Here is a 19,535-nt window from a genome sequence, read left to right on the forward strand (position 1 = left end):
AAGAAGTCGTTTTTAAATTTTTTAGTTACGAATTTTAGAGTAAAAGAAGTCGTTTTTTAATTTTTTTCTAAGAAGGATTCTTTTAACTACTTTGTATTTTAAAAACTGTTATGAAACCTTTTTCTCCTTAAACTAGATAGATTAAATATCATTAATTGATTTTCTTGTAAAAAAAACTATCCAATACCGTCGGCACAGCACACGTTTGAATACCATTGGGTACCTAACACCCAGTATGCTCTTTGTGTAATTTTACGCAAGTGTGCCCTTTAAGGGTTAAACAGAAAACCAAACCTCACATTTCGAAATCTTAAATGTGAACATAGAATAGTAAAATAATAATTTAAGTACCTGCATTATCTACAAAGTAACTTTTTAAATAAATAAACATAATTTTTCATAGAAACTGTATGTTATGTAAACTTTATTATCCCATATGAGTACACGTACAATGTAGTATACAGTTGACTTTATTTATATTAACTGCAAAGTTACATCACTTACAATGCATTTCGCGATAGGTGTATTCGCACCATCGTTCAAATTCGTCTACACTCGATTTCTAAGAATCAAGCAAATTTCAACAAATAATTTAAATTCAACATAAAAAATTACTGCTTTAACTCGCGAATAATGCATTCCAAAGCAACGATTGTAGATTGCATATTGTATATTGATTTGCCGCAAAAATTGTGCAAACTTTTAACAAACCAATGATTAGTATTAAAAGTACAGTAAATACATTGCTTCAACACGATGAGATATCAATAACTTAATTTTTACATCCTATACGTAGTTGCCAGTTATAAATGTCAAAAACTGAATAATACTAAAAAATATATTTCATATTAACAGAAATAGGAACTTGTGAATATAAAAAAAAGAAAAATACTTCAAAAAATATAAAACCAAGCCGGTAATTCACATGCATTTTCGGTCAAATTTAATCAATATTGAAGAACTTAAAAAAAGGCTTTCAAGCTAGTTATATTATTTATAATTCCCTCATTTTTTTAATTAGAAAATTTTACATACGTATAATATCGAGCTTTGTACGCAGTCATTTTCTCGTGAGCACTTGAATTTTATTTTACTTATTAATACAGTTATTATATATATGTATAGAGTTCATCACTATATTTAAAACATATTTTCAAAACTTCTACAAAAACCTTGATTGTGACATGAGCTACAATGCTTGGTCATGCTTGATGAAAAAAAGAAAATTGTGATATGTGAGTTATGTAATAATCAAAAGCAAAGAACATCGGCGTTTGGTAAAATGTTGATTCATTTCATGGAAATTTGTCAAACCGAAATTCTAATTAGGTATTACGTTACTTATTCTTTAAAAATCATTTTCCCATATTTTTAGCAAATTTTAAAACTTTCAATTCAAGTCTGACCATTTTCCACTAAATGAATCCAACTCAAAAGAGTCTAATGGACATACTTTCCGTGTAAAGTTTTACAGAAGCTGATTAACATTGTACGAACTTTTTTCAGTCAGAGCACAACATTAAAACCAATTTACTCGTAAATTTATCTTGTGCGTACAATGTTATTAGCGGCACAAAGTTCTTTCTCTCATCGGCATCGAGAATGCGAAAAATTGCCTCGAATAAGATTCTGTAAATAATCTTCAGCCATAAATATAAAATTATATTCAATTATATACAATTGCATTAAATACTCGATCAGTAGTCTTGTACAAAATGTAATACTGCCCAATGAACAAGTGTGTTTTTTGTTTGTCGGCGACTGAACAAAATATTACGTGTCCTTACATTTGTAATTGAAAAACTCATTTATGAAGCGACAGTATGATTTTATCCAGTAGATATGATCTAGTCAAAATTTCTGAAAATTTGCTCAATTATGAACAGATTTATCTCTAACCTAAACTTACTGAAATATTGCTTCCGTTGTTTAAAGTCTCATAATAAAAAGTCACTTAGAAAAGTGTCGTAAATTCGCTGCGGTACTGAAAACCCTTGAGCATGATTATAATTTTCTAATAAAGTTCAAATATTCTCAGTAGAAAGAAAGTACAAAAAGTTGTACACTCAAAACGTACGTCTTATTTTGTTTTTGTAGGGATCCAAAAGATTTGCAGGTTTTTTAAAATGCCTCAATATTTCTAAATTCAAGGCGTGTAAATTTGTTTCGAAAGTTTTTAAATTTCGGATCTCCCTAGGATTGCAGACACCTCATATCAATGATTAAATTCGAAATAAGTACATAACAGTAATCTAAACCAACGTCAGAGATACTCAGTTCTTCAATATTTGATTCCTGATTTATATAGAAAAGTTCGAATGATTAGACATTGGGGCATCGAACATTTATTTGCCTTACAAGATCGTCTTTATCATCAGACGTCTCAAAGAAAATCTTTCCTTAGAATATTCACAAACATTCACGTTCATAAACATTTAGCTCAAAAACATTTAAATACGATTCTGTACAAATGGTGAGTCTTCACGGCTCACGAGACTTTAAAATTCGTGAAGAAATAAAAAACGAGCTTGCGTGACACATAAAAACTTTTCAAATGAAAATTCGCATTGATTGTGAAGTTTCGCATTCATTAGTACTGCTCGCAAGAAAAATATGCTGGAAGAGCAAGAACGCTTTTCTCTGATTTATCAATAGTAAAGATAAGGTAGCTTTTAAAATGTTTTGGCATTAAAACGTCCCTTTGAACTAAAATAGAGGAATGCTACGAAATCGGCACGGTAGATTAAACTAAGTCGTTCTCTCATTTTCCTCTGAACACCTGTGTTCAATTTTACGCATCAGTTTATCTTATTCTCTTAGTGACATTTGGAAAACGCCTTTAAATAATAAAGACGCATGTCTTAGGTATTTATTATACAACCTAGAATGATTCATTACCGTTCATTCCGATTGTTGATGCCACAAACTTTCAGCGAGTCGTTCACTGGTCGATTTTTAAACGCTTTCTGTCGGGCTCTGGAATTCAGAGAGTGCGTGGATTGGATTCTGCACCTTCTTTTGCGAACCTTTACGAACTTTCGCTCTCACTTCCTCCGGTCGCTCAGGTCGCACCAATGGTTTCTTCTCGGGTGCCTTCATTTTCCAAACGACAATTGGCGACTGCAATGCGACAGAATTCTATTGTGGATGTTTTAAAAGTTTTGTAATAACATAAATAATAATTTGATCTAGAATGGATGAGCAATTGAGCATGGCACGGTATCAAACTAATCAAATCGAATTCATAATATAGTAAATAGAGGACTTGTTGAACAATTTATAATTTTAAGTATTCCAAAAAAGTATTTATTAATTCAAGAATCTCATTGGGAACGATTCTAAATTTTAAACGCATAAAATTCAAAATGACACACTTTTTAAATCAAATTTTCAATATTGTACAATTTCAAATTGAGTCGTTTAAGTTGGATAAAAAGTGACGCCAAAGTTCGCTTATTTTTGAGACCTCCCTAACGAAATGGTGAAAAAATATTTGAAAGATATCAAATTAGTCGTCATTGAAAATCCAAACGAGCATCGCTTTTCGTTTTTTGAATGTTCAAAAAATTAGCCCTGTTTACGGGTTGACAAGACCCAAAATAATTAAAAAATAGTATATACCAATAATCATAAAATCATTTTCATTGTATTTTTTCTATAAAATAAACCTTATAAAATTAAAATCATGTATTTTCTTTATTGATAAGGGTTCGCTGTGAAAAATGATTTTATAATTAGTGGTATTTCCTATTTTTAAATTTTTTTTGGAGTCTTCTCAACCCTTAAATAAGGGTAATTTTTTGAAATTTTTTAAAAGCGAAAAGCGATTCTCACTTTGGTTTTCAATGATTAATTCGTTATCTGTAACATATTTTAATATTTTTCCCCCAGATCGCTAGCGACGTCCAAAAAATAGGCGAAAAAACCGCCTATTTTGGTGTCACTCTTTAAAGCCAAAATCATCTTATTTTGAGTTTAAATGTATTCAATATCTAGTACCTTTAATTTTTAATTAATTCAATTTACAGCATTTTAATCGGGATATTTTATTTTTACATTTTTGAATATTATTAATACTTCTCGTATTAAAAAGTAATTTCTGAATGTGAAATTTGTGAAGGATTTCAATTTAAAGTCACACAATTTTGAATGTTTTAATCTCAGGGTGCCTTCCCGACGCATGATTTTAAATTACCTGCCATTTCTCCCCGTTTTAATCCGTTACATTCTCAGCCTAGTCAATGTAAAAAAGATTTTAAATAATTAAAACGTTTTGAAAAGATTGCAAAAAATTACCAAATCTAAATTACACTTATTCACAGACATTTCCTGTTCCAAGTCAGATTTTTCCGGATTTTCTCAGATTCCAAATTAATATTTTTGTTTACAAAATTTTCTATTCTCATTCAAAAATATATTAACTCCCTTATTTTAAAATTGTATTATTAAATTATTAGTTATTCTAAAATTTGAAAGAGAGAAGTTTCATATTCTACAACATTTTTATATGCAAAACAAATCATTTTTTAAATTCAAGTCAATTTTGAATTGGAACAACGATTTTTTTTTAAATTTCACGAATTCTGACTTGAAATGAGGATTTTTTTTCTAAATGCCATTTTCATAAATCCAAATTAAAATCATTTTCTAAAATTCCCCTTTCCAAATAAAAAATTACTAGTTCCAAGACAAAAATATATTTCTTTACGGAATTCCCTGTGCCAAAGTCAAACTTATAATTTTTTGAGAAAATTACCTATACAGTCACAATTAAATTCATTTCCAAAATTCCCAGTTACAAGGCAGAATTAACTTCTTTACAAAATTTTCTATTATAATTCAGAAATATAAAAACTGCCTTTTTTCAAAATTTGAAAGATCACAATTAAAATTCTTTACCAAATTCCCATTCCATATCAAAAATGGCCTGTTCCCAGTCAAATTATAATTAATTACAGACACTCCCTGTCCCAAAGAAAAATTATAATTCTTTACGGAAATTCTTCGTTCTATCTCAGAATTATAATACTTTTAGATCATTCACTGTCTCAAAATAAAAAATCTAATTCTTTGCGGCAATTGCCTGTCCCAACGTAAAAATTATAATTCTCACGAATTTCTTTGTTAAAAAGTCAAAATTATATTTCTTTATGGTCTAAAACTCAAAATTATAATTCTTTACTAAAATTTCCTGTTCCAAAGTAAAAATTATAATTAATCTTTTTGAAAATTACTCGTGCCAAGTCAGGATAATTTTAATTCTTCACGTCATTTTTTTAAATATTTCTTTTAAATATTCCTTGTCCCAACTCAGAATTGTCAATCTTTTAGAAAATTACCTGCCTCAAAATCTAAAGATAATTATTTACTAAAATCCCCTGTCAGCATTATAATTCTTTTTTTAAATTCGCTATTCCAAGTTAGAATTGTCATTTTTTTAATTCCCTATTCCAAGTGAGAATTACTTTTTTTTTTTGCAAAATCCCTAATTTAAATCAGGAGATCAATGAAATATACAAAACTACTTTTAGTTTGCATATCAGTACATTCATGGGAAAAATCTCGGTCACTGAATCAAATTTCCTGTCAAGCGACACCCTGAATCTGAAATTGTTTCACGCATTACGCTTCTGATTATTTAATATTGAAGAACTTAAATATTACAGTATTACGGTTTTTAATTTCAAACGTGACCTTTTTTTAATAATTTCAAATTATTGTATTTGGAACGATTTTAATGATAAAAATGTCAGCTATAAATTTCAAATTGAAATTGCATAACGTTTTTAAGAATTCAATTTAAAATGTACGAATTTATGAATGTTAAATTCTTAAAATATTATAAAGTAAAAAAAAAATTGAAAATGATACATAAAAAATATATCTCAATTAAGGGCTCATGATGGTAAAAAGATGATTGAAAAAATTCGGAGACTCGATGCTAATAAAAAGAAATATAATTTCTTTATAACACAACTTACGATACTTACATACTGAAAAGTCCAATATGGTTTGTTTATGGCAAGAAAAGGAGTTTTATTAGCGAGTTACGTAGCTGAATTTTGATTTCTAAGCATAAATGTGACACAAATAGGAAATATTTTAACTACATTTTTGTTAATAGCATGTAAGTTCACATAGAATTAAGAAAATGGATTATCATATCCAAAATTATATTCCAATATCTAAAAATTTAGAATCACAGAAATAATATTCTTAGCTTGTGTCATATTTATATAAAGTTGATAAGCACCACTAGTTTTGCGAAACTAGTTATTTACAGTATTCGGATCAAATGACTAGCACACCTTAATATTTTATTCATTTTATTCTATAAACAATATTAATTTTTGCAACATTTATTCAAGTTTCTAAAACTTTGCAATTGAAAACAAAATCTAAAAAAGTAATTTCTCTAAATAATCCGAATTTAATATTTTTAACATTAATTTTAAACTTTCAAAATACTAGCCAGATGATCGAATACCTCTGTGAGTCAGTGCAACCTATAAAGTAATAAAAGCACTAGACCAATTATTGATTAAATGAGGATATCTTGCTGAAATATCTACATTTCGCGAGCGTCAAAGTAAAATACTTTCAGTGATTAAAGGTGAACAACTAAGGGGAAGAAGCAAATAAAAAATTACGTTTTTATCAAAAGTTAATGGTCCACGACTAGGCAAATCACTACTCTCAATAAATAATAGAGGTCTAATAGTTTTGCAAGCATAGAAATACCGATGAAACGGAGTAGAGAATAGATAGGCTGTGGGATACGGGTAAGAAGATCAGAACGGATTGTCCAGATTTTGTTTCACTTCCTTTATCCTCAACCGTCTACAAAAATAATCTTTTTAAGTAAAACTTAGTTTTACTACTTCAATAATAAATGTTATAGCAAAAAATAAAAAAATAAAATACTCAAATTCTGAGGAAAGAAACTCGTTTTGCTTCATTAGAATTTAGAAAAATGAGCTCAGGTTTTTATAAACTCACAATTTTTCAAAATACACTAAATGCAAGTTGAATACTAAACGGGATTTTTTGTTGATTATGGTTGAATACCATCCCAAAAATATTTCAAGACATAAATTAAAATAATCGTCGGGACCTTTTTGAAAAAAGTCGATTTTAGTATTTAATTAGTATGAAGTCCAACGATTTGCCTAAAAAGGAATGATAAATACTGCCTAAAACTTTTGTTTATTTATTATGGTGCTCTAAGATACCATAATTATTTTAAGTCAAAAATTAAAATAATCGAAGAAGCTCTTTTGTAAAAATTATATTTTTGTTCATTTAAATTATTTGAAATGTAAAAATTTGCCTAAAATATATGGACAATATTGCACAACATTTTTTTGCAATGGATTGTTTATTTATTGTGTTTTTTTGTAATTTCCCTGAAACTATATGGTAAATATTGTCTAATATGTTTATTCATTGGATTTTTTATTTATTGTACTTCTCTAATTCCACAAACATTTGAAGATAAAAATGAAAATAATCAATTGCACCCTTGTTGAAAAAATGAAACCTTTTTACTTAAATAAATTTGAAATGCAAGAATCTTTCTAAACATATATGGTAAACGTTGTACAAATGGCAGAAACCAATATCCAATACAAAACACAGTAAAAAAATATTTGCCAACATTTACTACATCTATGTAGAGAAATTTTTGAATTTCAAATTAATTATTCACAAAAATCTACCTTTTTTATAAAAAGTTCCTGATTATTTCCGTTTTAAAATATTAGTAATATGTCAGCAAATCACAATCCAGTAAAAAACTGTTTGGCAACATTCACTTTTTAGGCTAATTTTCACACTTCGTATTAAATATTAAAATTTACTTTATTTAAAAGGGCCCAAATTATTATTTTAATTTTCGCCATGAAATGATCGTGGGACACGGCTCCGTTACGACGTTTTATTTTATCAATAATTTTGGACAAAAAACAAACAAAAAAAGCTTTTGAAAAAATGCATTTTTATTTAAAAAAATCGAAATACCTAGTTTTCTTCGAAAATGAAGCGAGATATAAATAAAGTTAGAGATAAAAATTGTTTCCTTAGAATCATTTCATCAATCATTTTTAATCTCACTTCTTTTCTAGTTTTGAACGGTAAACATGTGTTTCTTTAATTTTATACGAGAGAAAAAATTGGAACAGACATATATTATTATTTGAATTGTCTGAAGACATGTACTTTTTTATTTTTTAAATGTTATCAGCTTACGATAAAATGTTTTTAGTGTTAAGAAAATAAATGGGTATAAGTATATTCCTAGCTTTTCTACTTGAAATAATTTATCAATAACATGAAATAATAAAAAAATAAATTTATAATTAAATCGAAAATTAAGGTTTTCAAGAAAACGAGGTGAGATTAAAAACTATTCTGGAGGTCATTTTGTCGCAATTTTATCAAGGAACAATTTTTTATCTCATTTTTTTCATTTCGCTTCGTTTTCAAGAAAAACCGGGAATTTCAATTCTTTACATTAAAAATGGATTTTCTGAAAAAACCAGGGTGGCTGCTTTATTTGAAAAAAACATTCCCGGTAGTTTCCCTGGTTCGCAAATATTTTTCACGGTCAATTAAATTAAAAAATTCTATCTCTAAAGCTAACAATTTTTCCATTAGAATGAAAAATGAACTGAAAATTAAAGTACTCAAATTGGAACTCTTAAATTAAAAACTTTAAAAGTTTCTTAATTCAAAAAATTACTATCAAATGCTTAATAACTTACACCTAAACAATTTAAAGTACTAACACTTTTTAATTGAAAAATTTTAAATTAAGTACATTTAAACTAGAAAAATTAAAATTTGTAACTTTTATAAATTGTAGAGTTCAAAGATTTAGATTCAGTTCCAAAAATATAAATACATGTTATCATTTCCAATGCTCTAAATTGAAGAATTAAACAATAAATTTAAAAAAATTAAATTATAGTGTTTAAACTACTTTTAAGCTACAAACATTAAAATTTGAACTATTCAGTTTTTTTTAAACTGAACAACTTTTACATTAGAAGCTAAATTTTTTTATTTTAAATAGTGCAGATATCCTTAAAAAGCTTCGAAATTTAATTTCAGTCTTGAAATATCTACATGATGTTTCAAATTTTTTCAAATTCAAAATTATTATTAAATGTTTTTCATAACTTCTAAATACCTTTTAAAATGATTTGAATTTCAAATAATTAAAAAAAATTCTAATTTTCCTTGCAATCTTAAGAAGATGTTTTTATTTTTTTAAAGCCTTTTACAATACTTAAAAGGCTTATTAATTTTTTGTTTATAATCTGCCAAAATCTACCATTTATTTTTAAATAAGTAGGGGCTGTTTGCATCGGAATTTAGGTATGAATAGCTAGATTTTGTCGGAACACACGCTTCGTTTAAATTATTTTACATCATTTCATATTTTTAATTAAATTTAAATCTTTTCAAAACCTCTAAATATCTCTCAAAATTATTTAAATTGTTCTACAAATTATAACTGTTTAATTGATATTTAAACATCAAAATTAAAAAATTTTATTTACAAAATAATCATTTTTTAAAGGGAATACTTAAAATCGCAATGTTCAAAGTTTAAAAGGATTTTAACGATTCAAAGCTTTATATTTCCAACAATTCAGTTTCAAATTATTTAATTTTTTTACGACTAAGGCGTTTGAATTGCACCAGTTTAATTTATAACGTTCAACTCTGAAAATGCTTAAATTTTGAACTGATTTATAGTTGCTTTAACAACTCAATTATTGTTCACTTTTTGATACTTCAAGTACAGTTCAATTTTTCAAATAATTTATTTATTTATATTTACATTTGATCAAATACAAATGTTTTTCATCAAACATTTTTTATTTTAAAAGATTCTAATTTTTAATTGTTTAAGTCTTCCAAGACTGGATTTTAAAATGCTTAAAAATAAAAATGGAAAATTTTGTTAAGTAAAGATCTTCGAATTACGCTTTATAAACTGAAAGATATCATATTTAAAGAAGACAAATATTCCTTTAATTATTTAAAAAATCGGTAGAGTCGTACATGGACCCATTTTTCTTCTAAAACTTGAAAAACTTCCGGTTAAAAAATAAATTCACTGCCACGGCTTCGGCAAAGATTTGGGGTTTGTTTTATAAAGACATCCCGGATACAAAATCAAGAAAAACACTCTTGGTGTTCCCACTTTTTGGTCGAAGCCATTTCCACAGAACCGTGATAACGGTAAACAACCATAATCAACAAAAAAAATTCTATCAGCATTGAACTTTCATTTAAACACAGTTCAGCGGCACCATGATTATTAAAATATTGGAAAAAAATAAATAAATAATAAAATAACTTACCGTAACAGTAGATTGTCGTGGGTACTTTGTTGAGGCTACATAAGACGACTTGACAGTGAGGACAACAGCGTTCATCAAATTCTTAGCAGCTTGAATCAAAGACGTGGCGCTATCTAATCCCGAGACGATCAATTCTCCACTGATATTTTGCACGTCAGCCTTTACTTTGCTCGTGATGTTCATCTGGTGACAGTAGAGGGCGATACGTTGCAAATAGGCGAGAAGATCCTTCTTCGTGGAACTCTCAGGACACTGATCAGCAATCTGTCTCGTCAATTTGTCCAATTTTGTACCAGCCTCGGAAATCTTTTTGGCCGCATTTATGACATCCATTGTCGTCTTCAATGGTCCACGACCACGCGTGAAATCCGTCATCTCCATCATGATCATGCACATGTGCTTTGCGAGAACGATTATATCGTTTCCTGCGTCGTCCCACTTGGCAACTTCTTTGTCGAATTTCAATTTCTCACTTCTGAAGAACTCGACTTGCTGCAAAATCTTTTGTTTGTCTTCCTCAGGCATCTTACGCATGGCTTCACGAGCAGTCGTGATGCCACTGATTTCTGGATATTCGTCCACACCATGTTCTCCAGTCTGGGCACTAGATTTGCTTCGAGTTTCGAGAGTGTAGTGTTCGTCCAATTCCACATCCTCTGGATCCAAATCTTCGTCAGCCTGTTCAACCAAGAATTTTGGGGATGAATAATTATTCAAAATGATAAAACAGGGCCTAATAATCCCAAATGCGGGGTTACTACATGGTTGCTACAGGTCAGGCAATTTTTAAAAGTCAGGAAATTAAAAACTGGTCAGGGAAAATCAGAAAATGTCAGGGAATTTTCGAAAAACTGAATCCCCACCTTGCACTTAACAAGTTTATTTTTTGCTAGATTTTTTGACTTTGTTGAAGATTCAACAATTTTTTTTAAAAGTGATTTTTTTTATTGCAAAATACAACTGTTTTGTTGAAAATTGGTCGTTTTGGGTTGAAAATTCAACTGTTTCGTATAAAATTAATTTCCTTAATGAAAATTTATATTTTTTTGGAAAATATTTCTTAGTAGAAGATTCACTTTTTCAAGCTAAAAATGTAACTGGTTGTTGAAAATTAAACTCTCTTTTGGTTGATGATTCATAATTTTAGTTCTAAAAACTTTTTTTTGTTTAAAATGTCCTTTTTATCTGAAAATTTAATTATTCTGTTGAAAAATCAATTTCTACGATGAAAAATTCATTTTTTCTACTCAAAATATAAATATCCAATTATTGGTTCAAAATTGTTCTTTTGGTTGAAAATGGATCTTTTAGGTCGAAAATTCAACTATTTCGTAAAAAATTCATTTTTTTGTTTTGTTCGAAAATATATTTTTTTAACTTAGAATTTATAAGTTTTCATTTAAAACTTCATGCAATTTGTTCAGAATTCGTTTAAAATTAGTTTCCTTTTGTGTTCAAAATAATTTTCTTACTTAAAATTTATCTTTTTTCAGTTGAACAGTATAAAATGTATCACTAAAAGTCTTAAAAATCAAATTAAAAAAAATTTTTTTTTTTTTAATTAAGATTACTGATCTCATAAGATCTCTTTAAGGATGTTTTTATACTTATTTTTCTAAATAAGAAAAAAACCGAAATTTACACCGAACCGGCTTGATTTCCTTACATTAGTATAATTTTGAAACCAAAATACTTTTTTTTTTTACAAAAATGGAGCCAAAGGTCAAGAAAAATCTTCGAAATGCGTCTTTTTCGAAGGCTTAGAATATCTTATGTGAGAAAATTTGTTTCTAAGAAAAAAATAGTAAATACATATATTTCAACAAAATGGAGGAATTTTCAACAAAATACATAAATTTCAAAATATGAAATAATTCAACTTTCTTTTGAAACAATTTATTTTCATAACAACAAAAAAAACGAATTTCCCACCATGAAAAAGATGATTTTCTACCAAAAAGGACAAATCATGAAACAAGTACACAAAATTTCAACTAAAAGATGAATAAAAAATGAATTTTTAACCGAATAGTACAATTTTCGACAAAAATAATAAATTTTTAAACAAAATACATGACTTTCAACAGAATTGTTGAGCTTTTAACTAAAAAATATAACTTTTCAACAAAAAAATTGAATAATTAAAATTAAACTTTTCATAAAAACAATATTGATTTTCACAACAACACAAAACGAATTTTCAATAAAATAGTTCGATTTTTAAGCAGAAAAGGAATTTTCAACCAAATAGTTAGTTTCAACCAAAAGGATTAATTTCCTATCCAAAAAGACCAATTTTCAAAAAATACATAACATTTCAAATAAACATAATCTTCAAGAAAAAAATGCATTTTTAACCAAACAGTATAACTTTCGAAAATAATAATTGAATTGTAAACCTAAAAAGGCAAGTTTTAAACAAAGTAAATGAATTTTCAACTGAAAAATGTCAAGTTTACAGCAAAAATTAAATAGTTATATTTTTTAGTTAAACAAATTAATTTTTACACATGAAAAACAAATTTTCAACAAAATCGTAACATTTTCAACCGAATAAATAAACTTTCTACCAACAAAATTTTCCATGACATTCCCTGTCTAGTATAAAATTCCCTGAGTTATTGTAAATGGTTAAACTGCGACACGCCACCTGGCGACAAAAATCCGAACTAGAAAAAATAGATATGATTTTAGATATGCATTTTAATTTGTGCATAAAAGTGTTTTAACGACTTTTGTTGTGCAGTTCAAAATATTTATTGGTTACTAAAAATAAGCCTTTATCGAAAACAAAGGGTTTTAGATGGAATATTGTTCTAAAAAAAAGAAAGAATTATTGTACTATTTATTGTGATTTTCAACAAGTTATAACCTTAAATGGACTAATTTAGAAGTAAAAATGAGCTCAAAGTAAATTTTTATTAATTTATAAATGAAATATTTACTATTTAAAAATCTAGTCTAAAAGTTAGGTTAGAATTCGTATTTAAATCCCAATCGTCTATTATTCTTATTCTTTGCATAATCTGGACAAAATTTGTCGCTATATACATTAATTATAGTTTATTTAGATTTATAACGCATTGAATGATGAAGATTTGTTTTTAGTATTCAATCATTGTTTTAAATTTTCAAAAAAAATCTTCAAAACACTCTTATACAAAAATTAAAATACACCTTTAAAATTGTACCTTCTCTTTCTGGTTCCAGTTGTCGGCACCAGGTGGCTAAATGGGCGACCACCATTCCCAATAGCTACTCTGATACGGAAACATTGATGAGATTATTAATTGTCTTACCCGATTCATCAAAACGGCTCGTCTAATCTCTCGAACTCCGTCGTAAACCAGTCGAGAAGCATCAATAAAATCGTTTTCATCCACGTCCTTTGATGGATTGCTGCCCAAGGCATCGACGGCAATCTCAACTCTTTGTGCAAACTTTGGCATGACTTGTTCCCTCAAAACCTTGACCGCCTCGAGAACTCTCTTTGTGTAAATGCAGGGTTCATAGTTGTCCATTTCTGCTTGAACGACGTTGCAAACTCGTGCTGAGCGTCCACGAATCGCTCCCGCCGTTCTGTCCAAGGTGTCTGCGTCGCCTTCCTGGAGAGCCAAGACGCACTTGTTGACATCTTCGAGAATGTGATTCTCGGAGACGGCGAGGAAATCGTCGATGGTGGTGATATCGTCGACGGCTTCTGTTAGAACGCGGACTTGGTTCTCCCAAGCTTGACGGAAGACTTCCATGTTGTCGAGGGCGACTTTGGAACGGGGCCGAGCGGCCAGGACACGAGCGGCGTTTATTACTTGAGGGCAGAGGTTTTCAATTTGAGCTGCCGCGTAGCGAACCATTTTCACACCGTCCTCATTGCCAGACATACTGCAAACTAGATTTGCGACCTGAAAACAATCATTAATTAAATTAATAAAATTATTTTTTATTTTTAATTGGTACACACACACTAGACAATTGACTTTGCTAATGTCACGGAATTTTTTTGGGACTGAAATATACTGTTTTCCAAGGTACAATATGAGACACGTATCTGTCTTATTTTACCATATAACAAATTTCCACGAACTTAGGTATACTTGCATATTTATATAAATTAAGAAAAAATTACCAAAAAGTTTGTTTAAAAAGCTGCATGTTGGGAACAAATTGACATAATTTTATTTTCTTTGCGGCAGCTTGGAGTGCTTACATTTTTCTAAGAAAGTGAAAAGTGAATTTTCTCAAAAAGGTTTCGTCCTCACTAAACTATTCTTTCGTATGAAAAAAAACATATTTTTAATACATAAAATGAATTTTTCAACAAATATATTTAGTTATATTATAATGTACTTAGTTTTATGTCTCAAATAAGCGAAAATATGAACGAATTTTGCCGAAAAAGACAAATCCCGAATATTGAAAAATACCGAAAATATGATTACCGAACTAGAAAATTTACAAATTTTATGTTAAATCGTGCATATGGCATACTGCATAATAAAAAAAATTAAAGAGACCTCTTCAATATTGCCAACTATGCAGTATGTACGTATACCTGTAAAACTAAACATTATTTTAACCGTTAAAAATATTAATTTTTTTTTTGTAATTTGAAACTTCGGTAATTAATAGTTTACTAATTTCGGAAATTTGAAATATTGTGATTTTAAAAATTCGTTAACTTTTACTTTCGACCAAATTATTTCATACCGATGATAAATTTCGGAGAATTATGATAATTTTAGGAAACCTCAAAAACACATTTTGTGTAAAAGTATGGAAGATTCCACAAAAACTTTCATTATTTTTGTAACTTTATAATTTTGTAAATTTCAGAATATTTATAACAATGTACATTCATTTGCAGAATTTCGTAATTTCATAAATTTTCCTATTTAAAATCTAAGTGATCGGACATTTCGAAATTGTGTAACTGTATATTTTGTAAATATATATAAAGTCACCTTCTTAAAGACATAAACCTAAGAATATTAAAAAAAAAAAGGAATTGATATTTTATACATTTTACTTTATATAATAAAACATACATTTTTCTATATATATATAAAAAATAAATCATAGGTGGCCTTTTTAAGAAAATTCACTCTTTAGTTTTTTCGAAAAATTATGACATGTTAGTCATTTTAAAAAAAATTTCAAGTTTTCTGAAGAATCTGAAAAACTGTCAGACTGCCCGATTTCATATAGCAAATTATTCCAACAAAGATTTGTTACGATTTTATATTTGAACCATTCCAAATTTGGCAATTTCAGGGTGACCGCTTAAACCAAAGACAAAAATTCCAGGTCATTTCCCGGTTCATAGACATTTTTCACGGTCAATGAAATTAAAAAATTGGTACTCTCAAGCTAAAAACTTTTCCCTTTGAAGTAATAAAAACTGAGCTGCAGATGAAAGCACTCACAGTGGTATTTGAATTTTAAACTTTTAAAATTAAAGTTTTTTCAATCAAAAGTTTTGTATTCAAATTCTCAATAATTTATTAGTATGAAATAAAAGCTACTAATACTTTTCAACAGAACAATTTTCAATTAAATGCACTTAAATTGCCAAATTAAAAATGTTAATCTTTCATAAATTGTAGAGTTCAAGGATTCAAATTCAGTTCCAAAAATATAAATCCACGTTATCATTTTCAATGCTTTAAATTGTAGAATCAATCAATGAATTAAAAAAAAAATTTAATTATACCATTTTAAACAGTTTTAGGCTAAAAAATTGAAAATTGAACGATTACATTTTTTTCAATGAAACACTTTTCAAATTAAAATTTAAATTATTTTTAGTTTAAATAGTTTAAATATCCGTGAAATGATTTAAAATTTTATTTCAAAATCTTGAAAAATCTGCATGTTATTTTACATTTTTCGAAATTTTAATTTATTTTTTTTTTGAAATTCATAACTTCTAAATTTCTTTTAAGATTATTCGCATTTTTCGTACAAATTTTTTTAAATCTTGCAAAATAAAACAAAATCCTTAAAATCTTCCACAAATCATTTTTCATAATTTTGTAAATCTTTTTAAACTTTCTCTTAAAATTAATTTTTTAAATCAAAAAATCATTTTCAATTCTCCTAGGAATATTAAGGAAATGTTTTTATTCTTCTGAAGCCTTTCGCGATTCTTAAAAAGCTTATAAATTAGTTTTTTTTCGAAATATACAGGAATCTATATTTTCTTTTAAATTAGGCACAGTAATTTTGATACGAATAGTCGGATTTTGTCAGTACATAAAATTTCAACAATTTAACTTGCAGATTAATTTTTTTTATATAGAACATTAAAATTGTAAGTTCAAAGTTTAATTTTGAATGTTAAATGTATAAATTACTGATTTTCAATGAACAGTCAGATATTTTTTAAATATTAAGTACCTTTTCTTTTTTTTACTTAAAATATTTGAAATTTGATAAAATCTTTTAATTATGAATATATATGATTATTTTGAGCTTTCCAAAAATTGAAAATAGTTTGTAAAATTTTAATCGGGCGTTTAAATTTGTTTAACTAATAACATTTTCCACTTGAAACAGTTTAATTTGTCATTAATCTACATTCATAATTGATCAACTAAAAAGGCTTTTTTATCCAAAGTCTTCGATTTCAAACGCTTCTAATTTTTAATTTTTCAAGTCTTAAAAGCTGCATTTTTAAATTCTTTAAATTAAAATGTACGATTCAAAATTAATATCTAAAGTGGAAATTTTTCGAATCACGCATTCCAAATTGAATTATATAATGAAAAAAGATAACAATTTAACTAATTACTTAAAAAACGGTTGAAATCAAAGTTGGACAGATTTCTTTTCTCTGAAAATTTGAAAAAGAAAAAAACCGGGTTAAAAAAAACAATTCACTGTCATTTTCCAGTTTCATAAAATTCCCGAATTCCCGGTCACGTGGCCACTCTGAACTTTAAACTAAATCTCTTGAAATTTCATCAATTTTAAATTAAAATTATTAAAAATTTGGAGTGCTCAAACCAAAAATATTTTCTTCAAGACATGCTTGAAACCGGCGGAGTTTCGAGGGCGAGAAGCGGGTTAAACTTGATGTTCGTTTCCAGCAGCACGAGAGGAAGCAGGCGTATTTTATGCGATAAAAATGCCTCCTTCCATCCCTCGACGCATAATATTCTATATATTCAAACGCGGATGTCTTTAAATTCCACATATTAAATTTGTATAAACTGACAAAGAGACAAATTTCCTTACCTCAACTAATTTATTGGCATGCTCGGTGAAAACCAGTGCATATTCCTCGACTTCCTTATCCCGACCGTTGCGAGCGGCTTCTATCAAAACGAGCAATGGCACGCTAGTTTCGAGAAAACTGTCCGAAACGTGATCGACAACAGCTTTGCGCAATTGTCTTCTGAGATCGCGAGTTTTCCTGCACATTTGATCTATTGCACGCTCCAAGCCTTCAGATTGTTCCTTCACTCCCATCTGTTAAATAAATCTTTATTAGTCTCATGTGAAATTCATTACGTACCAAATCCTTACTTTGATCTTGGCCATTTCCTAAGAAAGCTTTCTCCGCCCTCTTTCATCAATTTTTAGCAATAATTATTCAAATTAAATACTTAAAACAATGATTTATTTCCAAAGACTAATTTATTTGTTCTTTTTTTTTAAGAAGAAAAAATTGGGCGAAGCATAAGCAAAAAAGGTAACTAATCAAGTATGAAAAGATGCGATTGAAATATTTTAGAGTGCAGGTTAATTGATCGGGAAAGCATTTCAAACAAACGGTTTTAATTTTTATCTATATCCACACAAACACTTATAGGGGAGAATTAGTGTCCACGAATCAAGTGATTTTGTTATATTTCGAAAAGACTTACTATAGTAGGACTTATTTTATTTAACTAAAGTCCGTAACGTCTATAAACAAAAATAAAAATTACTAAAATCCATTTTTGTATTGTTAGCTAACTAGAAAATAATTAAATGCATGGTTTTAGCTGGTTTTTAATCTATTATGTCATAATTACTATTTTAATGAAGATAAATATATTATTATAGGGAAACAATTCTAACTTTCTCTAAATGATCTCCTTTAAAATCCTTTAAAATCCGTTGAAATATTCTAAAGAGTTCAATTTTACAAAATTCTACGAAATAATTTCAAACTATTAAAATAGATTGAAAATTAGTTAGAATTTAATTTAAATATCAAATATCTTGAAAAATAGCAGTTATTTTATTTCTGAAATGTTTTAAAATGCCTACATTCTAAAAAGGACAATTTTAAATTATCTCATATAAAGGCCTTTCAAATCCGTTGAAATTTTCTAAAAATATTTCAGAGATATGATTCTTCAAAATTCCAATGTTACCTAAAGTTTAATAAAATTGTCATCAATACCATTTTTTACCATCAAATTTAATATTAATTGATCAAATTAACTCATCTTTGGCGTGGTTATTCAATTTCCTCGAATTTAAGGTAAACCAGTTTTTTTTGTATTGTCCGACATCGAGTATAAGCAATTAATGAAAGAAAATCTGAGAACCAGGCGTTTAAAGGAAAATTGGAATTTTTATCAATTTTCCTATAGCTTTAATACGCAGTTTTTTCGATAAGAATATTGGGTTGAAACTGTTTCTGGTATTATCCAGTATCAATTACAAGTACTTGAGGAAAACTTGAGAACCGGAAGTTCAGACAAAAGTTAGCATTTTCTTTTGAGTAATTAAACAACAACAAAATTTCGTTTATAAACCTCGCGGACTTCAATTACACGTTATTTTTAATAATAAAAGTAATTCACAAATGGGGGTTTTAAATAAAAATGGTAGTCATTATGCACTACAAACAAAACATTTAAAAACAATCTTTAGGACACACTGAGGGTCGTTTTAATATTTACCCTTTTACTACCCCGAGCGAGCAGCAACTGCCCTCGTTAACAAAAAGAAACGTATACAATGAATATAAAATTATAAGATTAAAACTAAAAATAAATAAATCAATTCGTTGCAAATTGTCTACCTCGCCTGAAAAGCATTATTGAAAATACTCACTTACAGACATATAGAATATAGATTCACACCTAAAAGTTGTGAACATGAAAATATTAAATCAAGACAGTATGAGTGTAATAAAAGTACATCAAAATGAGATTCAAAACAGAA

General features: G+C 27.9%; 1 protein-coding gene across 4 annotated transcripts in view; it reads right to left on the reverse strand.

The window, feature by feature from the left end:
- Positions 1 to 393: 393 nt before the first annotated feature.
- The window catches only part of LOC117166936 (catenin alpha), a 28,818-nt gene continuing 9,676 nt past the window's right edge, over positions 394 to 19,535 (reverse strand). The window contains exons 4-8 of one of the 4 annotated variants that reach the window (XM_033351406.1): positions 19,271 to 19,297; positions 17,610 to 17,843; positions 13,673 to 14,275; positions 10,374 to 11,051; positions 394 to 3,120 (exon numbers count right to left, since the gene is read on the reverse strand). In XM_033351406.1, the coding sequence (XP_033207297.1) occupies positions 2,956 to 3,120; positions 10,374 to 11,051; positions 13,673 to 14,275; positions 17,610 to 17,843; positions 19,271 to 19,297 (1,707 nt within the window). In that variant the 3' untranslated portion in view covers positions 394 to 2,955. Of the gene's footprint in view, positions 3,139 to 10,373; positions 11,052 to 13,672; positions 14,276 to 17,609; positions 17,844 to 19,270; positions 19,298 to 19,535 lie in introns of all 4 variants that reach the window. The other 3 variants (XM_033351405.1, XM_033351408.1, XM_033351407.1) reach the window with 3 other exon arrangements.

This window comes from Belonocnema kinseyi, chromosome 2 (assembly GCF_010883055.1).
Source record: "Belonocnema kinseyi isolate 2016_QV_RU_SX_M_011 chromosome 2, B_treatae_v1, whole genome shotgun sequence".
NCBI classification, from domain to species: domain Eukaryota; kingdom Metazoa; phylum Arthropoda; class Insecta; order Hymenoptera; family Cynipidae; genus Belonocnema; species Belonocnema kinseyi.